Raw genomic sequence first — 23,605 nt, 5'->3', positions numbered from 1 at the left:
CCAAAAGAATTTTTTTTAAACAATGAAGTTAGAAGATCGACACTACCTGATTTCAAGACTGTAACCAGTAACCTAGTGTGATACTGAAAAAAAGGATAGATATAGATCTAAGGAACAGCATAGAGAATCCGGAAGTAGGCCTATGCATATATGGTCAGTTGATTTTTGACTGCTGAGACAGTTCTTTGGAGAAAGGATGATCTTTGCAACAAATAATCTTATCCAAATAGTTGGTTATCCATATGCAAAAAAAAAAAAAAAGGAATTTCATTCCATACTTTACAGCATATATAAAATTAACTCAAAATAGACCATAGACCTAAAGGTAAAACCTTTTACTGTTTGAATTTTTTACCTGAGTTTTTCAATCTTCTGATTTTTTTTAAAAAAATTTTTAATATAGTAGGCCTGTTGGTAATACAACTCATTGGGTGATCTCTCATTCCCAAAGCACATGTAGGATTTAGGAATCTTTCCTCTTTATTAAAGAATTGTTACTTTATGTCACTATGATTCACTTCAATGTTTGTGCTCTTTTTAGGATCTCCTCAAGAAAAATATTACAGCAGACTCTACTGTTTGCCATATCTATTCTTATTTTTTAAGTTATTATATAGTGAAACTGACTTACTTTCCTTCTTACATGAAGTTATGAATTATGTATAGATTTACGTAGTCATCACCAAAATCAGTATACAGGACAGTTTCATCATCCCAAAAACTTCTTTGTATGTGTTTTCCCCACCTACAACTCCTGGAAACCACTCATTTGTTTTCCACCACTGTAGTTATGTCTTTCTGAGATTTCCAGATAAATGGAATTACACAGGATGTAAACCTTGACCATAGTGCCTTAGAGATTAATCCAAGTTGTTGTGTGAGTCAATAGTTGGTTTGCCATTTTACCACTCAAGTTGTATTCCATTGTGTAGACACACCACAGTTTATTTTATCCATTCACCCTGTCAAAAGACATTTGGGTTGTTTCCAGCTTCTGGCTATCACAATGAAAGGTGCTATGAATATTTGTATATAGTCTTTTGTTTCAACATAAATTTTCATTTTTCTAAAGTAAATGCCTAGAAGTACAATTGCTAGGTCTTATGGTAAGTATATGTTTAACTTTATTAGAAACTGCCAGACCATTTTCCAGAGTGGCTGTACCATTCTGCATTTCTGCCAGCAGTGTATGAGAGTTCTAGTTGTTCTGCATCCTCACCAGCACTTGATATTGTCAGTAGTTTTTACTTTAGCCATTCTAGTAGGTACGTAGTGGTGTTTCACTGAGCTTTTAATGTGTATTTCCTTAATGCTAATGATATTGAACATCTTTTCATGTACTTATTTGCCAGCTTTATATCCTTTTGAGTGAAACCATGTTGATTATTTTGTACCTAAAGTTTCTGTTTAAAAGGTGATATTAATTGTAGTTGTATTTACCTAGTCTAAATATGATAGAGCAGTTTTGGATGTGAGAAGCAGACTAGTATTAAGTTCAGTTCACTCTTTTGTCATGTATGTCCACTAAAAAATTTGATCCTCCTTCACCTTAAAGTCTCTAGCAAACAGAAAAGTCAAAGAGCCAAAATTTGTCCAACAGTCATTAAAATCCCACAGGATTTTCAGAATTTTAAACATGTCCTATATGTGTAGATAATGTATGCATATATATTATGTGTACATAATCATTTTCCTGTTATTAGTCTCTAGTCAGATTTTATTTTCCAGGCAAATTCAGTTTTTCTAAATTTAATATTCTAAGAGCTTATCTCTGCCTTAACTTACGTGTTGTAATATGGTTATAATAACAGTTCATCTTCATCTTCAAGATATATCATTAGCTGCAGTTTGAATGATTCTCACTGATTCAGTCTTCTAATCAAAGATAAAGAGCTAGTTCCTTTAAACAGATATAAGCAATTATAAAGAAGTTACAAAATACTATATATAAAATAGATAAACAAGGTCCTACTGTATAGCACAACATTCAATATCTTGTAATAACCTATAGTGAAAAAGAATATGAAAAAGAATGTATATATAACTGAATCACTGTACTGTACACCAGAAACTAACAAACTGTAAGTCAACTATAGTTCAATTTAAAACAATAATAATAAAATAAATATAAAAATAAAGTAATTATTAAGAAAAAGGGCTAATAAAGAACTTTTATGCTGGTTAAGGTAGTGCTAACTGCTATAGTAGATTAATCTCAATAGCTCAATGGCTTAATACAATAGAAATTTATTTCTCACTTCCGTAACCATAAAGTACAGTTAAAGGAAGTGGGGTGTCATTGTACTACCAAGTCATTCAGGGACCCATTTTTGGCAGATAGGGGAGGAGAAGATGGAGAAGGCAGTCCTGCTTCTTAACTACTTTTTATTCCACATTACTGTGTCTTTCCAGGAACATCATTACCTTATAGAAACACAAGGTCAGAGGAATAAGGTTGGAAGAAATTCTTAGTCATCAGACCAATACTTAGTATTATTTGAAGATCCTCTCCAGGGTCAAAGCAATGTTAATCAAGAAAAGGCAGAAGGACTGTGGTACTCATAGGTTAGAATAATCTCTTTTGGCTTTTTCAGTTTTTATTGCTTGTGCTTGTTTTGTCAGTACTACAGAAAGATGAAGTTGCTAAATTAATGACTTTTGGACAAATGAGGATAACATCACTAGCATGGAGGATAAAATCAATATGACTGATGTAAAGCCTGGAAGGAAGGCTTCTGAATTTTCTTTTGAAGTGTCATCAGCTGTATTGTTAAATAATTATACCTGTGAGGAAGCAAAGTGCTTCCCAGTCATTGAGAGTGAGCTTTTTATTTTAAAATAATGCAGTGGAGCCCATTTAGAGTGAACTTATGATGAATACCAATATATTGAAAATTAAAATGGGGATATTCTATTAGAAATAGGTATTGAAGTGACCAAGTATCTCTCTTCTCTCATAACCACTTCTTAGGAAACTTGTGCAAAAATTTGGAACACCCTTTAAATAATTCCTAGCATATAGGTCAAAAAAATGTAGAAGGAGAGGAAATGATATTTGTGATGATTCAGATTGATATAACCAAAACCAAGCAAATCTTCAATATTACTTTTTTTAATCTTAATTTCTCATCAATTAATGTTAATTTGCATGGCACTTTTTTAGTAATTAAATAATGCAAGTTGTTTCAAATTCAATAAAAAATTTTTAAATATTTTTCTTCCACACAAACCACTTTACCAGTGTATATCCTTTTATAAATTAAAGGTTATCAAAAGGTGTTCAGGACCAGAGGTGTACCATATTGAGCATTTTCTAAGTATAGTAAGACAGTTTCTTTAGTATTAATGTTCATAACTTGATGGTGTTTCAGTAGTCTTGTTTCTTGCATTCTGACATGAATCAATCATTTAATTATTACGTTTAATGAAACTCTGACATCATCTCATTAGTGTTGCATGAAAAGCAGCACCACTCATCCTTCTAATTCTAATGAGTTATTTTTAATGCTGAGTAGGCTCATTGGCAGTATCTTTTACTTACCTGACCTGAAACCTGAAACTTTTAAAGTAAAACCAGCTAAAATTCTACTTCCTGTACTATTTCACTTACTGATTTCTCTTTTGATTTATTCTCTACATATATTCATTCTTAATGGTTTTTAGTTTATCAAGTGGGGGAAATGATAGACACTGTAATAAGGGAATATCATATTATCAGATATGCTTTATTGCAATAAAAATGTACCATGTATTTAAACAAAAATATGGTAAAAGACTTATCCAAAATGAAATTTTCTTTTATATTATGATTCTTAATCAACTTTAGTTGCCTGAATTCTGCTATTTGTCTTTCTGAAAAAAGGGATAAACATTTCATAAAATAGGAATTCAGTCCCAATAAAAAATGAAAATTGGTAATAACTCATTTCCATTGGTAATCAGAGAAATGTAACTTAATACCACAGTAAGAAACTGCTTATACATAATAAAATCACCAGATTTAAAACATCTGATAAGATCAATTGTTGGTGAAAACATGGAGCCATTACAGGAACTGTCAAGATATAGCCGCTTTTGACAATTTTGGTACTGTCTACTACACAGTTAAATAGACACATATCTATGACCCAGGTGTCCTGTTCCTAGAGCAGTGGTTCTCAAAATGTGTTCTGGGGACCCTGTGGAGTTTCCAGGACAGGTTCATAAGGTTAAACTGTTTTAATAAGGAGGAGGAAGATGGAATTTGCTTTTTTTATTGCCTTATAAATATAAGTTGAAATATTGACTGTCATATCAAAGAATATCTATATTTATCTACAAAGACTAATATATGACACTGAATTATCTTTATGTACTTCAGTCATTATATTTTGTATACGTTCTATGAGCGTCTCTGTACACGTTATATTTCACATTAAAATTTTTTTAAAACAAAATAAGCAATTATTTAGTTATAAAATTTATGAAAAAAATTTCTTCAATCTCCCTTTAAAAATCTGACTAAGCAAAGTATTCTTGTTACAGTACATTTTTCTTTAAAGGATAGTATCACTTGGTTTTATATTTATCAAGATACATTATATCTTTATTCTCTAGATTGATATGTTGATTTATCTTTTTTTAACTAAATATTTTATATGTTTTCATTAATTCTGCAAAAATTTGGACTTGAAACCTTATTGTAAGATAAAAGCTATGATAAATATTGTTCTCTTAATATTATGCAAACGTAAATTATGTCTCATTTGTTTGAATTTTTTATTTGATACAGATAGTCGTACAGGCACTGCAGTGTTCCCATTACTCGATTCTTTGGCAGTTGGTGAAAATTACTGATGGTTCTCCTTCCAAAGTAAGTAAGAGTTTCTGTAGGCAGAAGGGTTATTACTAAAATAAAATAATCTTGTTTAATTCATTATTTAATAACATTTTATCAGTTATTATAAACTATAATTTTTAATAAAATATATAATAATTGTTCTCAATTCTTGTTTTATCCTATGAGTAAGTATTTTTTACTTCTTTGGAAGATAAACAGTTTTTCAGGCAATAGACACAGAGTTGTATGTATACACAGAGTTTAAATTCTTATAAGAAATAACTAGTTGAAACAGCTCTGTAGGTGATACTGTATAAAAAGGAGAGTAATATTGAAAGACAACAGTATGTAGCTTTCAGTTCTGGCATTATGGTACCTTGGGGCCCAAACTAAACAATACTCTTTTTAAAAACAACTTACATTGTTAGATAAAATTTTTTTTAAAAAAATTTTAATTACCCTGCTAAACAAAAAGGAGAATACAAACTAGAGGTTAAGTGAAATAAGGATCCAAGAGAGTTAAGCAGAGTACGGAAGCCCACTTAACCTTGAGGATATTTTCTAATCTAGACAAACCCCAAGGCCCTTCCAAGGTGGAATGTCTAATAAGTAGCACATCTCCCTGATAAAGTTGGGATCCTAAAGAGCTACCCTCAGCATAAGGGTAAATTAGTAATAAACCTATACCAGTTCCATTCATCGGGGAATATAAGCAAAACTATCAAAACAATGTATCTTAAAATTTGCCATTAATTAAAGGAGAGAAGGTGCGAAACGAAAGTTTATAACCATGAGCTAACTTTCATTTAGGTTTCCATCCTAAATTCATACTATTTCTGTGGTCCATTGGAGGAAAAAAAAAAACAAACAGAAAAACAGAATAAGATTTTGATTGGTGGTATCCTTAAGCCCCTAACAGAATCCAATATAAATCCTTTCTGAAGGGACTTGCCTCAAAGAATTTCCACAAAGTTTTAAGAAAAATGAGCTGATGGTGAAAAACCAAAAAGAAAACTAGAAACAATGAATAAAACCATGAAGAGAATCAGATTTTTTAAAAATATTTTATGATTGGAATTATCTGAGAAATATAAAATATGTTTCAATTGTTTTATGAATTCAAAGAGGCTTGAACATATGAGTAAAAAGCAAACACTTAATAAAGAACCAAATAAAAATACTATGATATTTAAATATCCTCATCTAAATAAATAGCAGCTACTTAACCAGTAAAGGAAGTTAATAATACATTTCCATATAGAACCAACTACTTGATATGGAGCAGTCTTTTTCAGAGAAAGACTTTTTTTCTTCTTGTTCCTGCTGAGAAGTAGTTTGAGGATTTCTCTGCTTTTGGAAATAATTGGCGGTTTTGTTCATCTTCAGTTAGAAGGAAGGTAATATTATTGATTGGTTAACTTCCTGGTTTTTTCTATTTTATTGACAGTTTCATCTTGAAAAGCAAAAATCAAAGTTAACTTTTCATTGGTAACAAAACCCACTTTAAAACTATATTACATTTTCACAGTTTTTGAAATGTTCTTTGATATGGTAAGATTAAATGAGATTGAATATGTCAGTTAAAATTTGAAAGCAAGAGTTTATACATTGTACACAATTACTTTTATTCTGATTTTTTCACCTGGTTGATTTTTATGCTGTTTTTTCCCACTGAGATCATTTTGGTTATCTGAGTTATTTGTATTTTAGCTGAATGTTGATCCTTGGATTTTAGTAAATTTGGGATATATACTGGCCTAAAACTTTAGCATGATTAGTGGTTAATTATTCCATTAAGTTTAATTTAAATTTTGTCCTTTTACAATCATGTTCCATGGTTAGAGTGAGAATCTCTATTCTTGGACCTACTTCTTTAGATACTTTCTATTTTTTAATCCTGTTACAACAATTATTTTGAGATTCCTTGCCTTTCGGTTTAATTTTTATCTGACACATTCTCCTAATAAAAGATAACTTCATTTTTGTCATTAATCATACTACAGATTTTGTAGTTGTCATTACCACAGTGGCAATGCAGATTTTGTGGCCAGCACTGATTTTCTTTATGCCAGAAAGAATACCACAGTATATTTTAGATGATTTATTATTTATTGTTCAGTTGATTTCTGTTTATAGTTTTGTGTGCATTTATATCACATGTGAAATTCCCCTTATTTAAGTGTCTCTCAGGTTATTTCTTCTCACTTAGTAATTTTGGTAATTTTTTTAATCCAAAGTATATTCAGTAATCATGTATCAGTTGTGTCTAGAGTTTAAAAATGTTTCTTTCAAAGTGATGAAAAACATGAATCTTCATAACAGGTATAAAAACTTTAAAAACTAATCTTTGGTTGCTAATATTCCTCCTTTTAAAACAATTATTTTAGTGACTCTCATTTATAATAATTACAAGATTGGGATTTGCCACATTTTGTAATCCTCCCTATACAGTGTAAGATATCTCTGAAAATTTAAGAGCCACGTACATAAGCTTTGTACATGTATATAGATTACATTATCATTATCGCATTTCATATACGGTATCAACTTCCTAACTATACTCTCAGCCACATCATTAACTTGTTGTGTAACTAATCTTGAGGCAAGTCACTTATGTAATTTTAAAACAGATAAATTTATATCAAAGCATTTTATCAATTGTAAAGTGATTTCCAGATAGTAATAACAAGTGAAAAATCACTTGTCTGTGTCTGATTACTTTTTATGAAATTAAAAGTTATATTGGGCCATTTTTGTCTAGCTCTCTAGAATTCTGCAAACTATGCTAGGGCTAATAACTGCTATACTGAAAATGTTTGGATAGATACACAAGAATCTTAATAGTGGTTATCTCTGGGAAATAGAAATTCTTTTGGGGCAGGTGTAAGAAGGGGAGAAATTTACTTTTTGCTTTATACCTTTTGTTACTATCTGAGGCTTTGTTTTTCTTGTTGATACTTAACAGTGATACTACTATCACAAAAATTAATATTTAAAAACTACTGGTACAAAAATAGTTTGATTCTCCACCCTTATGTTAGGTTTTGGTTTATCACATATAACTCACGAAGTTGTTGGACTTGGGTGAATACTAGAAAGATGCTTAGTGTGTTCTGTATCTTATTTGCTGTAGCAATATTATTCTGTTGTTTATAAATGCAATATTGGAGCCATAAGAGAATTTGGAAATAATTTGATGAAACCTGTTTGTTTAAGATAAGGCCTAGATGGGAACATTGCTGTTTTTGCCTTGTTGACGTTTTACATTTTGTTAATCACTTGAATATAAATGTTCTAATTTAATCTTCTTAATAATCCTGTAAGGTAGATGTTGTTATTCCCATTTTACAGATAAGAGACCTAATACTTTAAAAAATTGGGACTTGTCTAAAGTCACAGACTTACAGCACAGGTCTTTTGAATCTCAGTCTAATAGTCTTTTTGTTATCACTCTTTAAAATCTTATTAAGCTTTTAATACAACTACTTTTAGACAGTTCTGTTGTAGTTTTTTTTTTAACAAATTTTCTGAAAACATATTGGTTGACTTCTTATTGAACACAAACTACCAATATCTGTTATCAGTTGTGTATGCAAAAGTTATGTCACATGGCAGTTTTCTTTCATCCCTAGAGGTATCTAAATGGGAAGTTACTGTGATTTTAAATGGCTCAGTTTGTAATGCCAGTGGGTTACACAAAGTATATGGAGGACTTTGGTAATGGTGCACCTAAAATTCTCTATCCTTTTTTTTTTTTCCCTTTAATTTGTTTCCTTTTAATTTAAATGTAATACAACAGACCCTTGGGGTCTATATATTTAACACTTGTAGTATTGATTACATAGAGACAACTTCAAAGTCTTATTACATGAATTAATTTTTTTGTTAAATAATTATATTAATATGGAATGAACTATTTATCTAGTGAGGAAGCTGGCCAGCTGACTACTATCTGTTTTTCTCTACTCATTGTTACATTTATAGAAACTCATTTAAATCTCTGAAGAGGTCACTTACATTTTTAATGAATAAATTATGCTTATTAGTTTTTGGTATAAAATATAAGGTAGAATGGTTTTCATAAATTTGAGCTCTCTTGAGTACATGTTCATTTGAAAAACTATATAAGTAAAGTAAAATTTACGAATCCTCCCATCTGTGGATATCCACTGTTAATATTTTGATATATTTTCTTTTAGTACTTTTTCTTAGGTATTTTTGAGTCTTATTGAGATCATGATGTATTTACAATTTTGTATCCCCTCATCAATTAATAACTTTTCATTTATTAAATGTTTATAAATAGTATTTTTAATGTGTGCATGGTAGTCCATAGTGTAGCTATACCATAATTTATGTTACCTCACTCCTCTATTGGATATTTAAGTGGTTTAAACATTTTAACTAATAAAATTAATGCTGTGATAGACACTCTGGTTTAAAAGCTTATTTGTGTTTTACATTGTTTCATCTTAGAAATGGAATTGCTGGGTCAAAGGCTTTTAAGGCTTAATACTTACTGTCAAATTGCTCTTCCAAGAGTATTTTCTAAAGTTTATTTATTTTTCTTCTCTATTATCATGAACTCTGTCTTTCAGGGAAATATGAATGGTAGTTATATTTAAAGTTTAAATTCAAGTTATAATTTAACTCAACAGTGAACACTATTTTGTAAAATGAAGTAAATGAGAAGACTGTATCAAGAATAGGATTAGATCTTTATTTAAAATGGAAGTGTACTGGGTTTCACCAATGGGTATTTCCTCTGTTCCCCTAATGTCCAGAGTTGAAGCTCTTTGGCAGTCTCACAGGTCATGCTCAGTATACTTTGCTCCAGTGCCCCCTAGTGCTGGTCCTGTAGAAGCTGACTTCAGTTTCTCTTCTCTGTAGCAGAAAACATCCTTCTTCCTTCAGCTCCTTCTGGACATATACAAAGACTTTTAAAGAGCCAGGTAAATAAGAGTTAGGGCTAAGATAATGCCCCTGTTGCCTTTTTTGGCATGGGGATCTAGAATTTATCCTAAATTTTTTTTTCTCCTGGGAGGAGCTGTCCTACTTTCTGCAGTCTTATATTTGTAGTGCTCTCTGCCTTCCACTGCACGTTTCTATTCTAGACAGCAGTAGGAATAGCCTAGGGTAAACATCCCTGCATTCTGGACCCAGGCCCTATTCCTAAGTCTTTAAATTAAAGAAAGCCAACATCCCTCAGATATCTACGAGTCAAATTATTATTGAGGTGTATAACATATTTACTGCAAAATTTGTTCCTTCATTATCCTCTTGACTGAAGATTCTCCTCTGCAAATTCCAACTTGTTTACCTCCAAGCAAACGGGGACGGAGAAGTTAGGGTGAAGATGGAGCTGATGGTGGCCAAGCCCCATAGGAGACATGTTTAACCTTGCTGTTCTTCATACAAACATATATTCGTAGAAGTGTACTAGAAATAGGCTTAAATGTATGAAAATCTACAAGCTGCTTTCTAGACCTCTTCCCTTCCTCTTCCCTTCCCAGCCCTTTAGAATAGCAATGAATAAGAAAGAGATAGCTCACTCAAGTCCTTGGCCCAAATTCCTACAATAATGAAATATAGATAGTACCTACATCTATAACCATCTGCAGAATTAACTGCTTTGAGGTGGGAGGGAATGGGGCCAGAAGTGGGAAATAATATCTATCCCTGTAGGAATAAAATTTTAGTAGTGCATAACCATTTTGATTTGCTTCATTCTTTTCCAGATCTTTTCCCCTACCTTTTATTTCTTGATAATTCTATCCTTAATAACTGTCTAGTTAGTTTTAAGCCTTTCCTTTTGATTGGTCCATGCTTTCAGAGTCATTCTTTGGTAGCTTTGTTCCTATTAATACTATGTCCTGTCTCAAGTGCATGCTTGACTGGCTGGTCTAGGAAAGTTAAGAGAGAATGATCCAGGTCTTGTTTTTATATCCATTTCTTGTTCAGCTCTCAGAATGTTCTCTTTTTTAAAAAATCTAGAATACTTAAGTAGTAGATGGCTGTTTATACTGAATTCTGAACTTGTCCAAAATTTTATCCAAGTCTAACATTCTAAAAATGTCTGGAAATCAGAAGAAAGTATGTTCAACTTAGACGAGGACTTTCAAGTCATGATTCCAGCATTCCATTAAGAATTCCATGCTGTGTTTGCAGCCCTGTTCCTGGGCTTCTACTTTTGGAGCTTGCTTTCTGATAAGGAATACCTTCCCACCCCTTGTAGGACAGCAGGAGGCTTTCTCAGTTTCGCTAGCCTGTCCAGTTGGATGCTGTTTTTACTTACATAGGAACATTGGTCTTTAAAGTACCTGATTTATAAATACTCTAACTCCTTAAATTACCTCATGATCTAAGTAATGGGCCAGGACTAAGAAGATCTAAATAACAATTATTATAATGTAAAATTCTGTTTTAACTGAATTTATTAGAGACCTAAAGCAACATTAAGAATATTTAAACAAAACACAACACTCCCCACTTTTTAGTACAAAGATTGGAGGAGTTTTTTTAATTAATGATAAAAAAAAGTTTACTTTCCTTTCAGGCCATTTATTTGAATAGAAAAGAAGTAAGTGTTTTATTCTATTTAATATCTCCTGAGTGACAAAGTAATGCCTTTTCCTTTCCACAATAGGTTTTTTATTTTGAAAATTTTTTTTCAGTGGCCATTCTATAATTACTAGATATTTAAATGACTTCTTGTTGTTGACCCAAGCTTTATATATAAGAAACTCCCGGTTTATAAATAGGACATGTTTCCAGCATTTTTTGTGTTGGAGCATGGTCTTTGGAATTAATTCCAAGTTTGAATTTTGGCTCCATTCCTGACCCCTGTGACAAAGGTATGCAAGTTAATTCACATCTGAACTTTAGTTTTTGAATATGTGGTATTCACTGCTGGCTAAGGTTTTTGGGAAGATTAAATAGAAAGAAATGTTTCAGTAAACAATAACTGCTTTGATAACATTAAATTGCAGTCCTAGTCTGTGCTTTCTTAACTTCTCCCCTGCCAAAACCAAGAATTGATACTAAATGAATTATTATATAAGCCTATGGGAGTATGTAAACATGCTCAATATCTAGTGTAGGTTTCAAATACAGCAGGGTAGATTTTGTCCTCCATCTGTGTTTTGGAAAATTTGGAAATTCAGGTTTCTCACTTTGGTCCTAACAGTCACTACTTTTCCCCTGTTCCTCCGACCCCTCCTTTAGCTTCTTTCATCTTTATACATCACAGGAAAGGAAAATTAGAAGATATTTTGGAACTACAGTAGGCATCATAAGAGTTCATGGATCGTAAGTGGATTAGCCTTTGAGGCAGTGGCAGGAGTCAGCAGGTGGGGATTCAGATCTCCAGGAACGGCAACAACACTGAAAACTAAGTATTACATTTGGGGTTTAAATATCCAATAGTTATTTTGTTGTGTGTTTACAAAAGTGGCACACTCTCTCCTTACCCTCAAAAGAGAACCTAATAGCAGTTATTCATACAAGAAAGCAATTTCAAACGTATAAGGTTTATGTAGGGTGAGGCTTTTTCTCTGGCTCACTGATGTGTCCCAAGTCAATGAGTTTAGTTACATCTGTTTCTATCATATTTAATATGGATAATGACTTATTTGGGCTGAAAGCTAACTTTATGAGCCACATTATATATCAGTGATTATGCTAAGTACAGATAAGCATAATACAGTTTATGCCTCCAAAGAGCTTTATAGTCCAATACAGACTGGACAAACTACAGCACATGGGCCAAATCTGGCCTGACATCTGTTTTTGTAAATAAAGTTTTAATGGAACACAGCAATACTCATTCATTTATGTACTGACTATGGCTGCTTTCTTGCTCCAGTGGCAAAGTTAAGTAGTTGGAACAGAGACATTATGACCCACAAAGCCTAAAATATTTACTATCCAACCCTTTACACAAAAAGTTTGCCAGCCCCTGACCTAATAAGATAACCCCTTGGTCTTGTTTGTCAGTAACCCTATTTGCCCATTCTGGTAACTAGTTTAGTTTTGTGCCCCTTTTTTGTCATAAAAATTGATAAATTCTTAACAGGCTTTATTTTTGTTTTCTAAGATGTTTGACCTGATATAGGGCCTTATCTTACAACTTTATTCTGTTTTATTTCTGCCTATTCTGAAAATACATATTTGTCAAATAATGTTGAACTAATCTTATGTATTTACTAGTAGGTTTCTCATGGGTGCAGTTTCTGGATGTTATCTTAATTATTATCTAATTATTATCTTAATTTCATAGTTGTGGATAAAAGGACAGTTAAATTTAGTCTTCCTCTAGACACATAAAAATGAAAAGGAATCACCCATTTAAAATCTGCACGTGTTTTGTATGTTAAGGGATTAAAGTCTTCTCTTTCCTCACTGACTATAATTGTAGCAATCTACATTTAGGATCTGTTTTTCTTCCCAAGATGTTAGGGTAGGTCAAGTCTGAGCCTTTGTACCTTCAAGAAAACTAATATAGCTAACATGATAAATTCACCATCTTAATTGTGGCAGCCTTATTTGGGGTCTTCACTGTTGAGATTTTGCTGACCAGGATATATTTTTAAAATATCGTCTTATAACTCATTAAGAGAAATTTCTCTCTCTCTCTCTCTCTTTTTTTTTTTTTTTTTTTTTTTGGTCAATAGATCACTGAAAAACTAAAACTATGTTAGATCTTTCACATTTGAGCGTGTCAATTTTCATTCTTCTAATTCTTGATTTCGCTAGATCTACAGGGAAGCAAAAAATAAAGTTGAGCTAGTGAAACAGCTTGCAAAATGGATACAAAAGAATATAACCAAGATAGTATAATTTAAATCTCCGTGTAATCTTACCACCTACCCATTCGAGTTCCTTTCCACAACTACTTTAGGAAAAAGTGCTCTTTATGCCAAGCTGCTTTCTGAAAATAAGAGGAAATACTAGTTTCATTTAGGAAAAAGCATTTGAAATGAAGCATCGTATACTTAGTCTTTATATACCTTATATGACTGAGAGAGGAGATTACTCTTTACTCTTTGCCTTCAGTTTGCATCCCTGTAATTCAGGTACTCTAGCTAGAAAGAATCTATTTAAGTAGAATTTCATTGTGTTCAAAGTGTTAGAGGCACTGTCTATACATTCTAATTTCTTAAAATTGCAGTTTAGAATAATTAGCATACCTTGTTCTTTGGTTTTTCTTTTTCAGTGTTTTGAGTTGACTGGCATTTTTGTTTATATATAAATATATTTGGGTAATTTCAGTTTCAAATTTCTTACCTCCATAATGCTGCCAATTTCTTCAATATGTTATTTTTTTCACATTATAGAGTCATAGCAAAATGATTAGGAGCACAGATTCTAGGCAAACTGCTCTGGTTAATTTACTCCTTCACTTGCTAGCTGTGTCTTTGCCTGCATTTAACATTTCTGTGCCTGTTTCTTCATGTATAAAATGGGAGTGATAATATCAGTACCCATCACAGTTGAGAGGATTAGTTGAGTTAATATATGAAAAGCTTAGATTAGTTCCTAGTACACAGTAAGTGCCATAGTAACTTTATGTAGCAGAAGATGCCAGCAGAATGTAGTTTGTAGGATGAATAAAGTACTATATTCTGAAAGCCAAAAGAACCTAAATTCTATTTCCAGCTGTTCAAAGGGATTTACCAGATGAGATTAGCTAATGCTGTTAAATATATAGTATCTGTGCCTATTTACCTAAACCTATTGGTATTTATATTTTTCTCAGTGAAATCTAACTAATTCCAATTAAATTAACTTTCTTGAGCACTCAGTATTTAAGTTGCATCCAAATCTAGGCTAAACTAGTGCTAAAGAAGGCCTTTAGCTTCTATTTCCTTGGTTGCTTCCCATTTCCACTTTCTTCCTAAAATGCTACTGCTGATTGCTCATCAGTAGGTTCCTTACTTAGTTGTGATGTTAAATTTGCAGCTCTTCAGATGAGTTGGCAAGTAATCATTTTACATGAGACACATTTATTTTATGATTGACCTTTAAAGGAATCTTGCCTCCAATTCCAGAGATAGCTGATTCCCTAGACTGCTTCTTATTGCACACAAACCTGAAGTTTAAGGTAATAAAGGAACATTAATAAACTCCTAGCATCACTTTTTGACTCTATTTATTGTTTGATAAAATGAACACATTACATATTTGTCCCTAGGATTGTGGTGTCATCTGTATTATGTTATACTTAGATTTCATTCAACAAATATTTGCTGAAAACCTACTCTGTGCCAAGCACTGTTCTAGGTACTGACAGTGGAACAGTGAACATTCATCCTTTGAATATGACGTTTACCAGGTAGCACCTCTGTGTTCTCATTTGAGTGCCTAGGATTAATTCAACAGAATCATAGAATGCCATAGAATCTCAGAGAACACATAGTTCAACCCTCTTGTCTATAGATTTTTAAAATCTGCAATCCTGAGATATAAAATAATTTCTCTAAGATCACATAGCTAGTTAGTAGTATGCCCTGCATTTTGTTTTTCTTTCAGTTATTTATTCAGCATTCTCCAATATTTTCTATTAAAAAGATCAACAAACACCCCAGAAGACCTCTCTAGCAGCCATCCTATTTTTCTCTGACTCTTTACAAACTTTTTTGAAAGAGTTGCCGTCTTCCTTATCTTCCTTTCAACCCATTGCAGTTTGACTTTAGACCTTTTAATTCTGTTGAAAGTGTTCTCCCCAAGATTTCTCTCAACCTCGGTTGCTTTATCCTTGGAATACTTTCTAATCCTTATCTTGTCTTTTGTCTTAGTGGCACTTGTCATTGTTAAACTATTCCCTTCATTTTAAAATACTTTGTTTCATTACCTGTGGGATGCCATATTCTGGTTTTATTTCTACTTTTCAGACCATTTCTATTTCCTCATATGATTTTCTTTCTCATCCATCTGTTAAATATTGGTGTTCCCCAGGATACTTTTGTCAGCCTTCTTTACATGTTCTTCTTGAATAATCTCATCTACTTCCATTGCTTCTGTTGCCATCTAAATGCCTCGGACTCCTAAATCTCTATTCTTGCTCAAATTCTTTTCCATGGACTTTGAACTCATCCAGCTGCCTACTAGACATCTCCAATTGGATATCTTTCAGGGTTCTCAGACAATCATCTCTAAAGGTGTCACCTTAGCATTTGTTTCTATGTTAACTGTTTCCATGACTTATACTATAATCCATCTAGTTGGCAATTACCTGGAAATTTAGGATTAACATCAGCATCCCCTGTTCTGATTAGTTCCTGAATTCTGTCCATTCTGCTGCTTAAATTTCTTTTCACTCTGTTTATATCTTTACTGCCAGTATTTTATTTTCAGGCCCTCATCTTAGATTATGTCTTTGGCTTTTGTTCATATGTGCAGAAGTATAATGATTAGGAGTATGGGCTTCAGAGTCAAATAACCCTAGTTTTGGATCCTTACCCTGTCTCTTAGAATCTGTATGTTCTCTGAACTTCAGTTTCCTCATCTGTAAAATAGGCATATCACCACTTACTTCATAGCATGATTGTGAGACTTAAATTTATGGCCCTTAGAACATAGTATTTGCTATATAATAAGCCCTCAGCAGGTTTTTTTTACTATTAACTAGTCTCCCTATTCTACATCATTCTCCCTTCTGCCTAGAATATGATTCTTTAAATTTGAGCACTTTCCTGATAAAAATCCTTATTCAGTAGTTCCTTATTTTCATCAGGATAATGGCCAAATGATTTAACATGGCATTTTAAAGTCTTCCCTTTTAGTAGAAATGGATCCTTTTTTACTCTTCCGCTTTTCTCTCACCACTCTTCCCTCTATTTATACGCCAGCTATAGTGAACTAACAGTCTCTCAAAAGCACCGCCAGGCTTTTGAACATTCTGTGCCCTCTGAAACACCTTTCCTTACAGGTCGGTCATTTTTAGTTGTTGTTTAGAACTCCGCTTACATGTCCCTTTGGGAACCCTTCTGTGACTACCTTTGACTCTTGGTTAGGCTTTCCAACATAGCACTCCTTACATCCTATTGCAGCTGCCTGTTCTCTTGTCTCCTTCCCCTAGTGCATTGTGAATCTTTGAAATTAAAGAAGGGCAGGGAGTGCTGAGGCTTGGTTATTGGAAGTTCATCTTCAGGAACATTAAAAGTTCTGCAGGCAGTGTCCTTTTTACTACTCTGCACAATATAAGCTTATTCCTTCTTCTGAATACTGCACTAATTTTAGTTAGAGGATATATTTATAATTTTTAAGTATCATTATTTGGGGTGTAAAGATCCCAAAAAGAATTAAGTACTGTCATCTGTACAAAATAGAGTAGCTTAAATTTTAGTTTCATAGAGTACTTTTTAAAAGTGATTTCTACATCAGCCTGTGCTCATTTAATTACTCTTCATTATTGTTTTAAATATGAATATAATACTGAATTACCTGCCGGCATCTTGGTCATTAGTCAATGAGAAGAATAAGAGCTCTGATATCAATCAGTCCTGGTTTCAAACCCTTGCTAATAATAACTACTTCTAATCAATGTAAATAATAAATTAATATAACAGTCCTCAAACCAGTACCTGGCACATTATAGATGCTTAATAAATTTAAATTTCCTTTTATACTTTTCAGATGTTTCATATCAAATATTATATGGCCATCTAATTAAATCCTATTCACTCACCTTACATGAAAAATTATCTTCTATGAAGCTCCCTCCAGCTCGGCTCTGTCTGCTACCGTTAGAGTTAATACAAAATAATTGAACACTTAATTACTCTAATTGGTCTAACTCCCTACTAAGATGTTAACTCTTTGAGGACATGGACACTATCTTAAAGTTCTTTTTCCCCTAGACATTTTGCAGAGTGCTGAGAACATGAGAGAAATTCAGTACACGTTTGTTGCTTAATTGATTTTTTCAGCATGCTCCCTCACTCTACTACCAGCTAGTATTTGTTATAGGAATGACTAACAATTTTAGTATCAGCCTAAGTAAACCATATTTATAAAGGAAAATATGTTGGAGGAAATCATACTGAGCATTCCAAAGCTAAATAGAACTATTTGGGATTATTAGTTTCGCTGACCCTTCCATTAGGAGAACTAGGAAATAACTGTATGACTTGGTTCCCAACAGTGAATTTGGTTTTATGAATTTCCTTAACAAGAAGCTAATTTGACTATTTTCCATTTATTATTTCTTCTGAATCAGTTTTCTGGGGTACTATATTTCATGCTTGCAAATTTGAATGTGTCTTACAGGACGATTTGTTGGTTTTGAGGAAAACAGTGAAATCCTTTTTGGCTGTTTGCCAACAGTGCCTATCTAATGTTAATACTCCAGTGAAGGAACAGGTAAGAAATTATCAGTTAAGAGCTTTCAATAAAAATAACTCAAAATGCATTGAAGAACAGAGAGAAGATGATCTTCAATTTTTTATAGCACTTCTTAGCATGAAGGTCTGTTTCTAACATTTTTGGGACCTGGGACAAGAGTATAGATATCTAAATATTTAAATTATAAAGCAGCTAACAAACGTGTTATAAGTCTTTGTACCTTGACAAGTATACTGTCATAATGGCCTGGAAGCCCAGGTTCAGATGTAGAATTCTTGATTTCTAAGACTTCTGTGCCAGAATTTGGAGGGTTGGGGAGCTGTCATGTGGCCTGCCTTCTTCTCATCTCACCTTTAGCTCTTTTCCCACACCAGGAGGAACTGCCCACATGTCACATGTGAACAGTTCAGCCCACCTGTCCAAACTCTGTCAGCATCACTCCCTCAAACAGCTGCTCCTTGACTACACTGGGGCCTAGGAGTACACACGGGGGATGCAGAGTGCCTAAGGGAGAGGCCTGTGCAGCCTCTGAGAGCAGAATCAGGTCTGTTAAGGCAAGGAATTCCTGAATCCCTATGCCTGGACAGTGGTGTAGAAGTAGGGATGCAGGTGAGCAAATTCCATTGGTCCAACAGACTGCTTCCTCACTCCTTGGGGAGGGGTGTAGTCCAAAGAGAGTCAAAGTGGAGCCCAAAGCGGTATCATTTTCATGACGTAATTTTGTAAACAATTTAAATATACTATTCTATTAGGAAGTACTTTTATATAAAACAGATTTACCCTTTCCGTTCTATATTTTATTATGATGTTGGGCTAGAAAAACAGTGTGTATCTAGTTAGTACAATAGCACTTACCCTTTGCTGTCTCTTCTTACAAATAGATTATCACAGGTCTTTTCTTTATTAAGTTTTCTTTATTAAGCAGAGATGGTCTTTCCTAAACCTTATTCTCTGAACATTTTGAACTCAACCAGCGCTGTCTCAAAGTACCTAGCTCAGCACATTTAAACCAAAAACTTGTGTTTCTGCATCGTCACTGTTTGGTGACATCCAGAAGTACAGCCTCAGTTTAAAAAAATATATTTCTCTGGATCCCTTTATGCTCTCCTCTTTTCAAGTGACTCTAAATTTATGTATTCATGATCGTGTACTTAGAGCATGAACTGCCATGATTCTCGCTGAAGGTGAACAGCCACGTATTACATACCATCTTCAAATACATACCAAAATTGTGTTTTCCCATAGAATAAATTTTTAGAGGGAAATGAGTGGATTGTTTTGAGGTATCAAAGCCCTCATTTATTCCATAAGAAAATCTTTCAATTTCAGTAAATTGATGGCACAGGTTTATTTTATAACATCCATTTAATAGGATAAATTTAGAACATAATCATACTTTTCTCTATGGGGATATGTACTGAAAGTTACTATATGCAATAACATTTCTTGGGAAGCTTTTAGTTACTGATTCTTAATGTGAATGATCTTGAATTCAGTTTTAACCTACTGTTCCAAATTTTGTTTTACATTAGATTTTTTCAGAAGAATCCAAAATAGTACCTTACAGATTTAAAGTACTACATTGTAATTTGTTGAATTAGACAGTTTGTCTTAAGATTTATGGTTATTTTTTGATTAAGCAGTATATGATTGATTTCTAACCTGTGATTAATTCATTATTTCAATTTTGTGTTTCCAGAGTTGAGTTTAACTCATTTTTTCTAAGTTTAAGTCAAAACCTCTAAACTATTTTAATACAGCCAAGTGAAAGAAATAGGTTCTATTTAGGAGAGTGGGGAGTCTTAAATATGACTAGTGTGCAATGAGAAAAATAATTTTATTATGTTTGAAAATTAAGTAGCTACAATTTAAGTACTCAGGATTTCTATTATGATACTGTTAATGAACCGTATGTAATTTAATATATTTTCATTAGCATCTATTTGTAGTTATAGCTATATTTGTACAATGTTTTACTAATGAATTTCTTTTGCATTCCAGGCTTTCATGTTACTCTGTGATCTTTTGATGATTTTTAGCCACCAATTAATGACAGGTGGCAGGGAGGGCCTTCAGCCTTTGGTGTTTAATCCAGATACAGGACTTCAGTCTGAACTCCTCAGTTTTGTGATGGATCATGTTTTCATTGACCAAGATGAGGAGAACCAGAGCATGGGTATTTGAAGCTGTCATCTTATCAATGTTGATTTTGTTTTACCAACTCCAAAAGATAAAAGAAAAACATTCAAATTCAATCCTAAAATGTACTAAAATTTCTCTTGTGAAAAATAAGTTAATAATACATTCATGTAGTTCAGAAACCAACAAGAATAAAAATATACACAGTGAAGTATCTCTCCTTTAACATAGTACCTTAGAGGTCTTACCACATCACTATATACAGAACTCCCTTATTCTAACAGCCACATAGTATTTTTTTTGTTTAAATACAGCTTAATTTATATTATTCATCTCATATTGAGTGACATTTGGCTAGTTTCCAATCTGCCATTAAAAACTATGCTCTAGTGAATAATTGTGCACATTTGTCGTTTCCCACATGTGTAAAATGTGTATGTAGGATAGATGTTTTTTCTAATTGAGCTACATCCAGGTTTACAGTTTTTCTGAAGAGAGTGAGTTCCTTTCTGTTTGTGAGTGGCCATCATACATTACTGAAGTTAACAAAATATGACTCTAAGATATTAAGTGCTAAAAGAATGTTTTCAAACTCATCAGTCAAAATTGTGCTGAGCCTGCAGAATGAAAGCTTAACAAAATTAGACTGGATATAAATATTATATAGAATGGGTTATTTGTGAAATAGAATATTGAAGCTCTGTAAAGTAAGATGTGTGACCTATCAGATTTACAGATCTATTTGGTGCTATTAGAATGTTCTTCTACAGGACATTTTAGAAGATACCGGACTGTGAAACAAAGTGTCTTTATTATGAGTCCATATTAATCTCAGGAGATCAAATTTACCTGCTACTTGTCTTAAGCAAACAGATTTCTAACTTCTCAAAGCATTAATACTTCACAGCAGGACCAGTTAGTAGAAAAGGAAGAGAGAAGTTGAGAGTAATTTTTTAATGAATATATACACATGTGAAGAAGGGAAGAAAAGAACACTGTCCCTAATAAAAGGCGGGCCAAGACATAAGAGGGTCAATACAGAGCCTGAAGCAAATGTGTTAAATTTCTCCACAAGGCCTCAAACGATAAAATCTTCTTAGGATTAGAAACAAATAAAGCAAGAGTGCCTGAGAATCTTTAAAATGAGGAATAAACACTACTTGTTTTGAAAGTATTTGATAAAGTGTTTTTAAAAAATGTATATGTACATAACATGGTTTACAAAATATACTTCATTTCTCAGCTTACAGTTGTAACCATGTTTAGGACAAGAACTGAAAACTAACTTCTCCATGTAGTTTCCATTACTCCCTGTATATTTATCTAAAAGAAAACTTTCCCGCTATGTCTTAAAAATTTCCAGAAATTTCTTTTCTGTGGAAATATATTAGCACATAAGGAATATTGAAAACGAAAAGACAGCATTTTTAAGGTAAACAGACAACAATATTATGACAAAAGTATCAGAAAAAAATCTATATATGGTTTGCTTATCTTACTCAGTCTTTGTTACGACAGCCTCCTAGAATATAGGAACCTTAGTGCCCACTAAGTGTTTAAGAAATGCGTGACTAAATATAGTACCATAAAATAATCAGTAGAACTCAGAGTTTTTATCCCTTCTAACATTGAATTGTATCTATTTGTAAAGTTATAAGCTGGGTTTTTATTACGTAGATCATTTGGATAAAGGGCCATAGTTCATAACTAATTTGTTTTCTGTGGTTAGAGGGTGATGAAGAAGATGAAGCTAATAAAATTGAGGCCTTACATAAGAGAAGGAATCTACTTGCTGCCTTCAGCAAACTTATCATTTATGATATTGTTGACATGCATGCAGCTGCAGACATCTTTAAACACTACATGAAGGTATAGTTTCATATTCTTTTTTTATGGGTAAGGGTATTTATTAAGATAATATAGTTTCATATTCTTATTTTTCTTCTTCCACCTAAGTGGCAGATAAGTTTTCAATTAAAAATGAAAGGATGATGACGTAAGCTAAAATTCGCAGCGTTTACCTGTGATTTATTGATGTTTTGATATATTTAAAATTTCTCTTATTTTATATAACTTTTTATCACTCTGTACCATTATATCAATTCCATAAGGTAGGAGTTCCTTATATTTATATGAAAGAATGCCTTTTTACTTTCATGAGGCCATGGACTCTTCTTATGGAAGAAAGCTAATCTATCTTCCCTAAGACATCTCTTCAGATAGATTTATAAGTATGCCTACTGTGTACCATGCCACCTGCGAGGCACTAAAGTTACAAAGATTTTTTTAACTTCCTGCTTCAAAGTGGTCTAAAGCTGGAGATAGTCAAATAATTAGATAATTGCATTTATGCAGTGTAATCGAGGTATCTATAGGGATTCCTGAAAATATGTAAATCAGATACCCAACTTTTAAGAAATATGAGGATTAATGAAAACTGCTTAGAAGTGACTTCTGAACTAAGTCTGAGGTAATAAACATAAATTAGTCAGTCAAGCAAAGAAGTAGTGAGAGGATATGTAGGCAGGTTGAACCTCACATATGAAGACACAAAGGAATAGGAATTGTAGGGGAAATGCAGGTAATTTGGTATAGGAACGTAGATTGTTTATGAGAATGGAATCAGAGACAATATTTAAAGAAGCTGACAGGTTAGACCTTATGTGCTGTGTGAGAAATTAGGAATTTTTTCCTGAGAGAAGTAAGGAGATGTCAAAGGGTTTCAAACCATTCTTCATATGACAGGATTTTTGGTAGGTACTCACCTTCCTGACTGTGTTCCTTTCCATGAGCTCCATTTTGTTCCTGAACCTCAAAAAAACCAGTGCTCAAAAATCTTTATGATATAGCCTAATAGGCACACTTCTCAGTTTATGTATTTTTACCTTGTTCTCATGTCAGAGACAGTATTTTATTTCTGTTCAGAATATTGTGTATGTTACTGATTCACTTGTATATTTATTTATGTTTAGGCAATAATAAGTGAAATAACAATTCTAGTTATGACATGGTAACATTCATCATATTTTGCTGAACAATTGCAATGTGATGAGCACTGTGTTAGTAGCAAGAGAATTAAGGCATGATTTCTGCGCTAAGGAGGTTACAGATTAACAGAGAAACTGATATGTAAACATAATAAAATGAAACTTTCTAATAATGAATAGCTGCCTATGTGTTATGCCATTTATATTTGAGATACTGTTCTAAGGTTTTTACATTACTTTGTTGATTACAGTAACCCTGGGAGGTAGGAAAAAATATTTACGGATAAGGAAATTAAAGCTCAGTGAGATTAAATAA

At 32.8% G+C, this 23,605-nt stretch overlaps 1 protein-coding gene across 1 annotated transcript in view; it reads left to right on the top strand.

Annotated features, from left to right (window-relative positions):
- STAG1 (STAG1 cohesin complex component) overlaps positions 1-23,605 on the top strand; it is a 326,413-nt gene that overhangs the window by 278,439 nt on the left and 24,369 nt on the right. Inside the window, exons 22-25 of the mRNA XM_031440349.2 lie at positions 4,772-4,852; positions 18,089-18,181; positions 20,165-20,339; positions 22,032-22,171. Coding sequence (XP_031296209.2) covers positions 4,772-4,852; positions 18,089-18,181; positions 20,165-20,339; positions 22,032-22,171 — 489 coding nt within the window. The remainder of the gene's footprint in view (positions 1-4,771; positions 4,853-18,088; positions 18,182-20,164; positions 20,340-22,031; positions 22,172-23,605) is intronic.

Source organism: Camelus dromedarius, chromosome 2 (assembly GCF_036321535.1).
Source record: "Camelus dromedarius isolate mCamDro1 chromosome 2, mCamDro1.pat, whole genome shotgun sequence".
NCBI lineage: Eukaryota > Metazoa > Chordata > Mammalia > Artiodactyla > Camelidae > Camelus > Camelus dromedarius.
The sequence above is the reverse complement of the archived record's forward strand: the minus strand, read 5'-3'. Positions and strand labels throughout refer to the sequence as shown.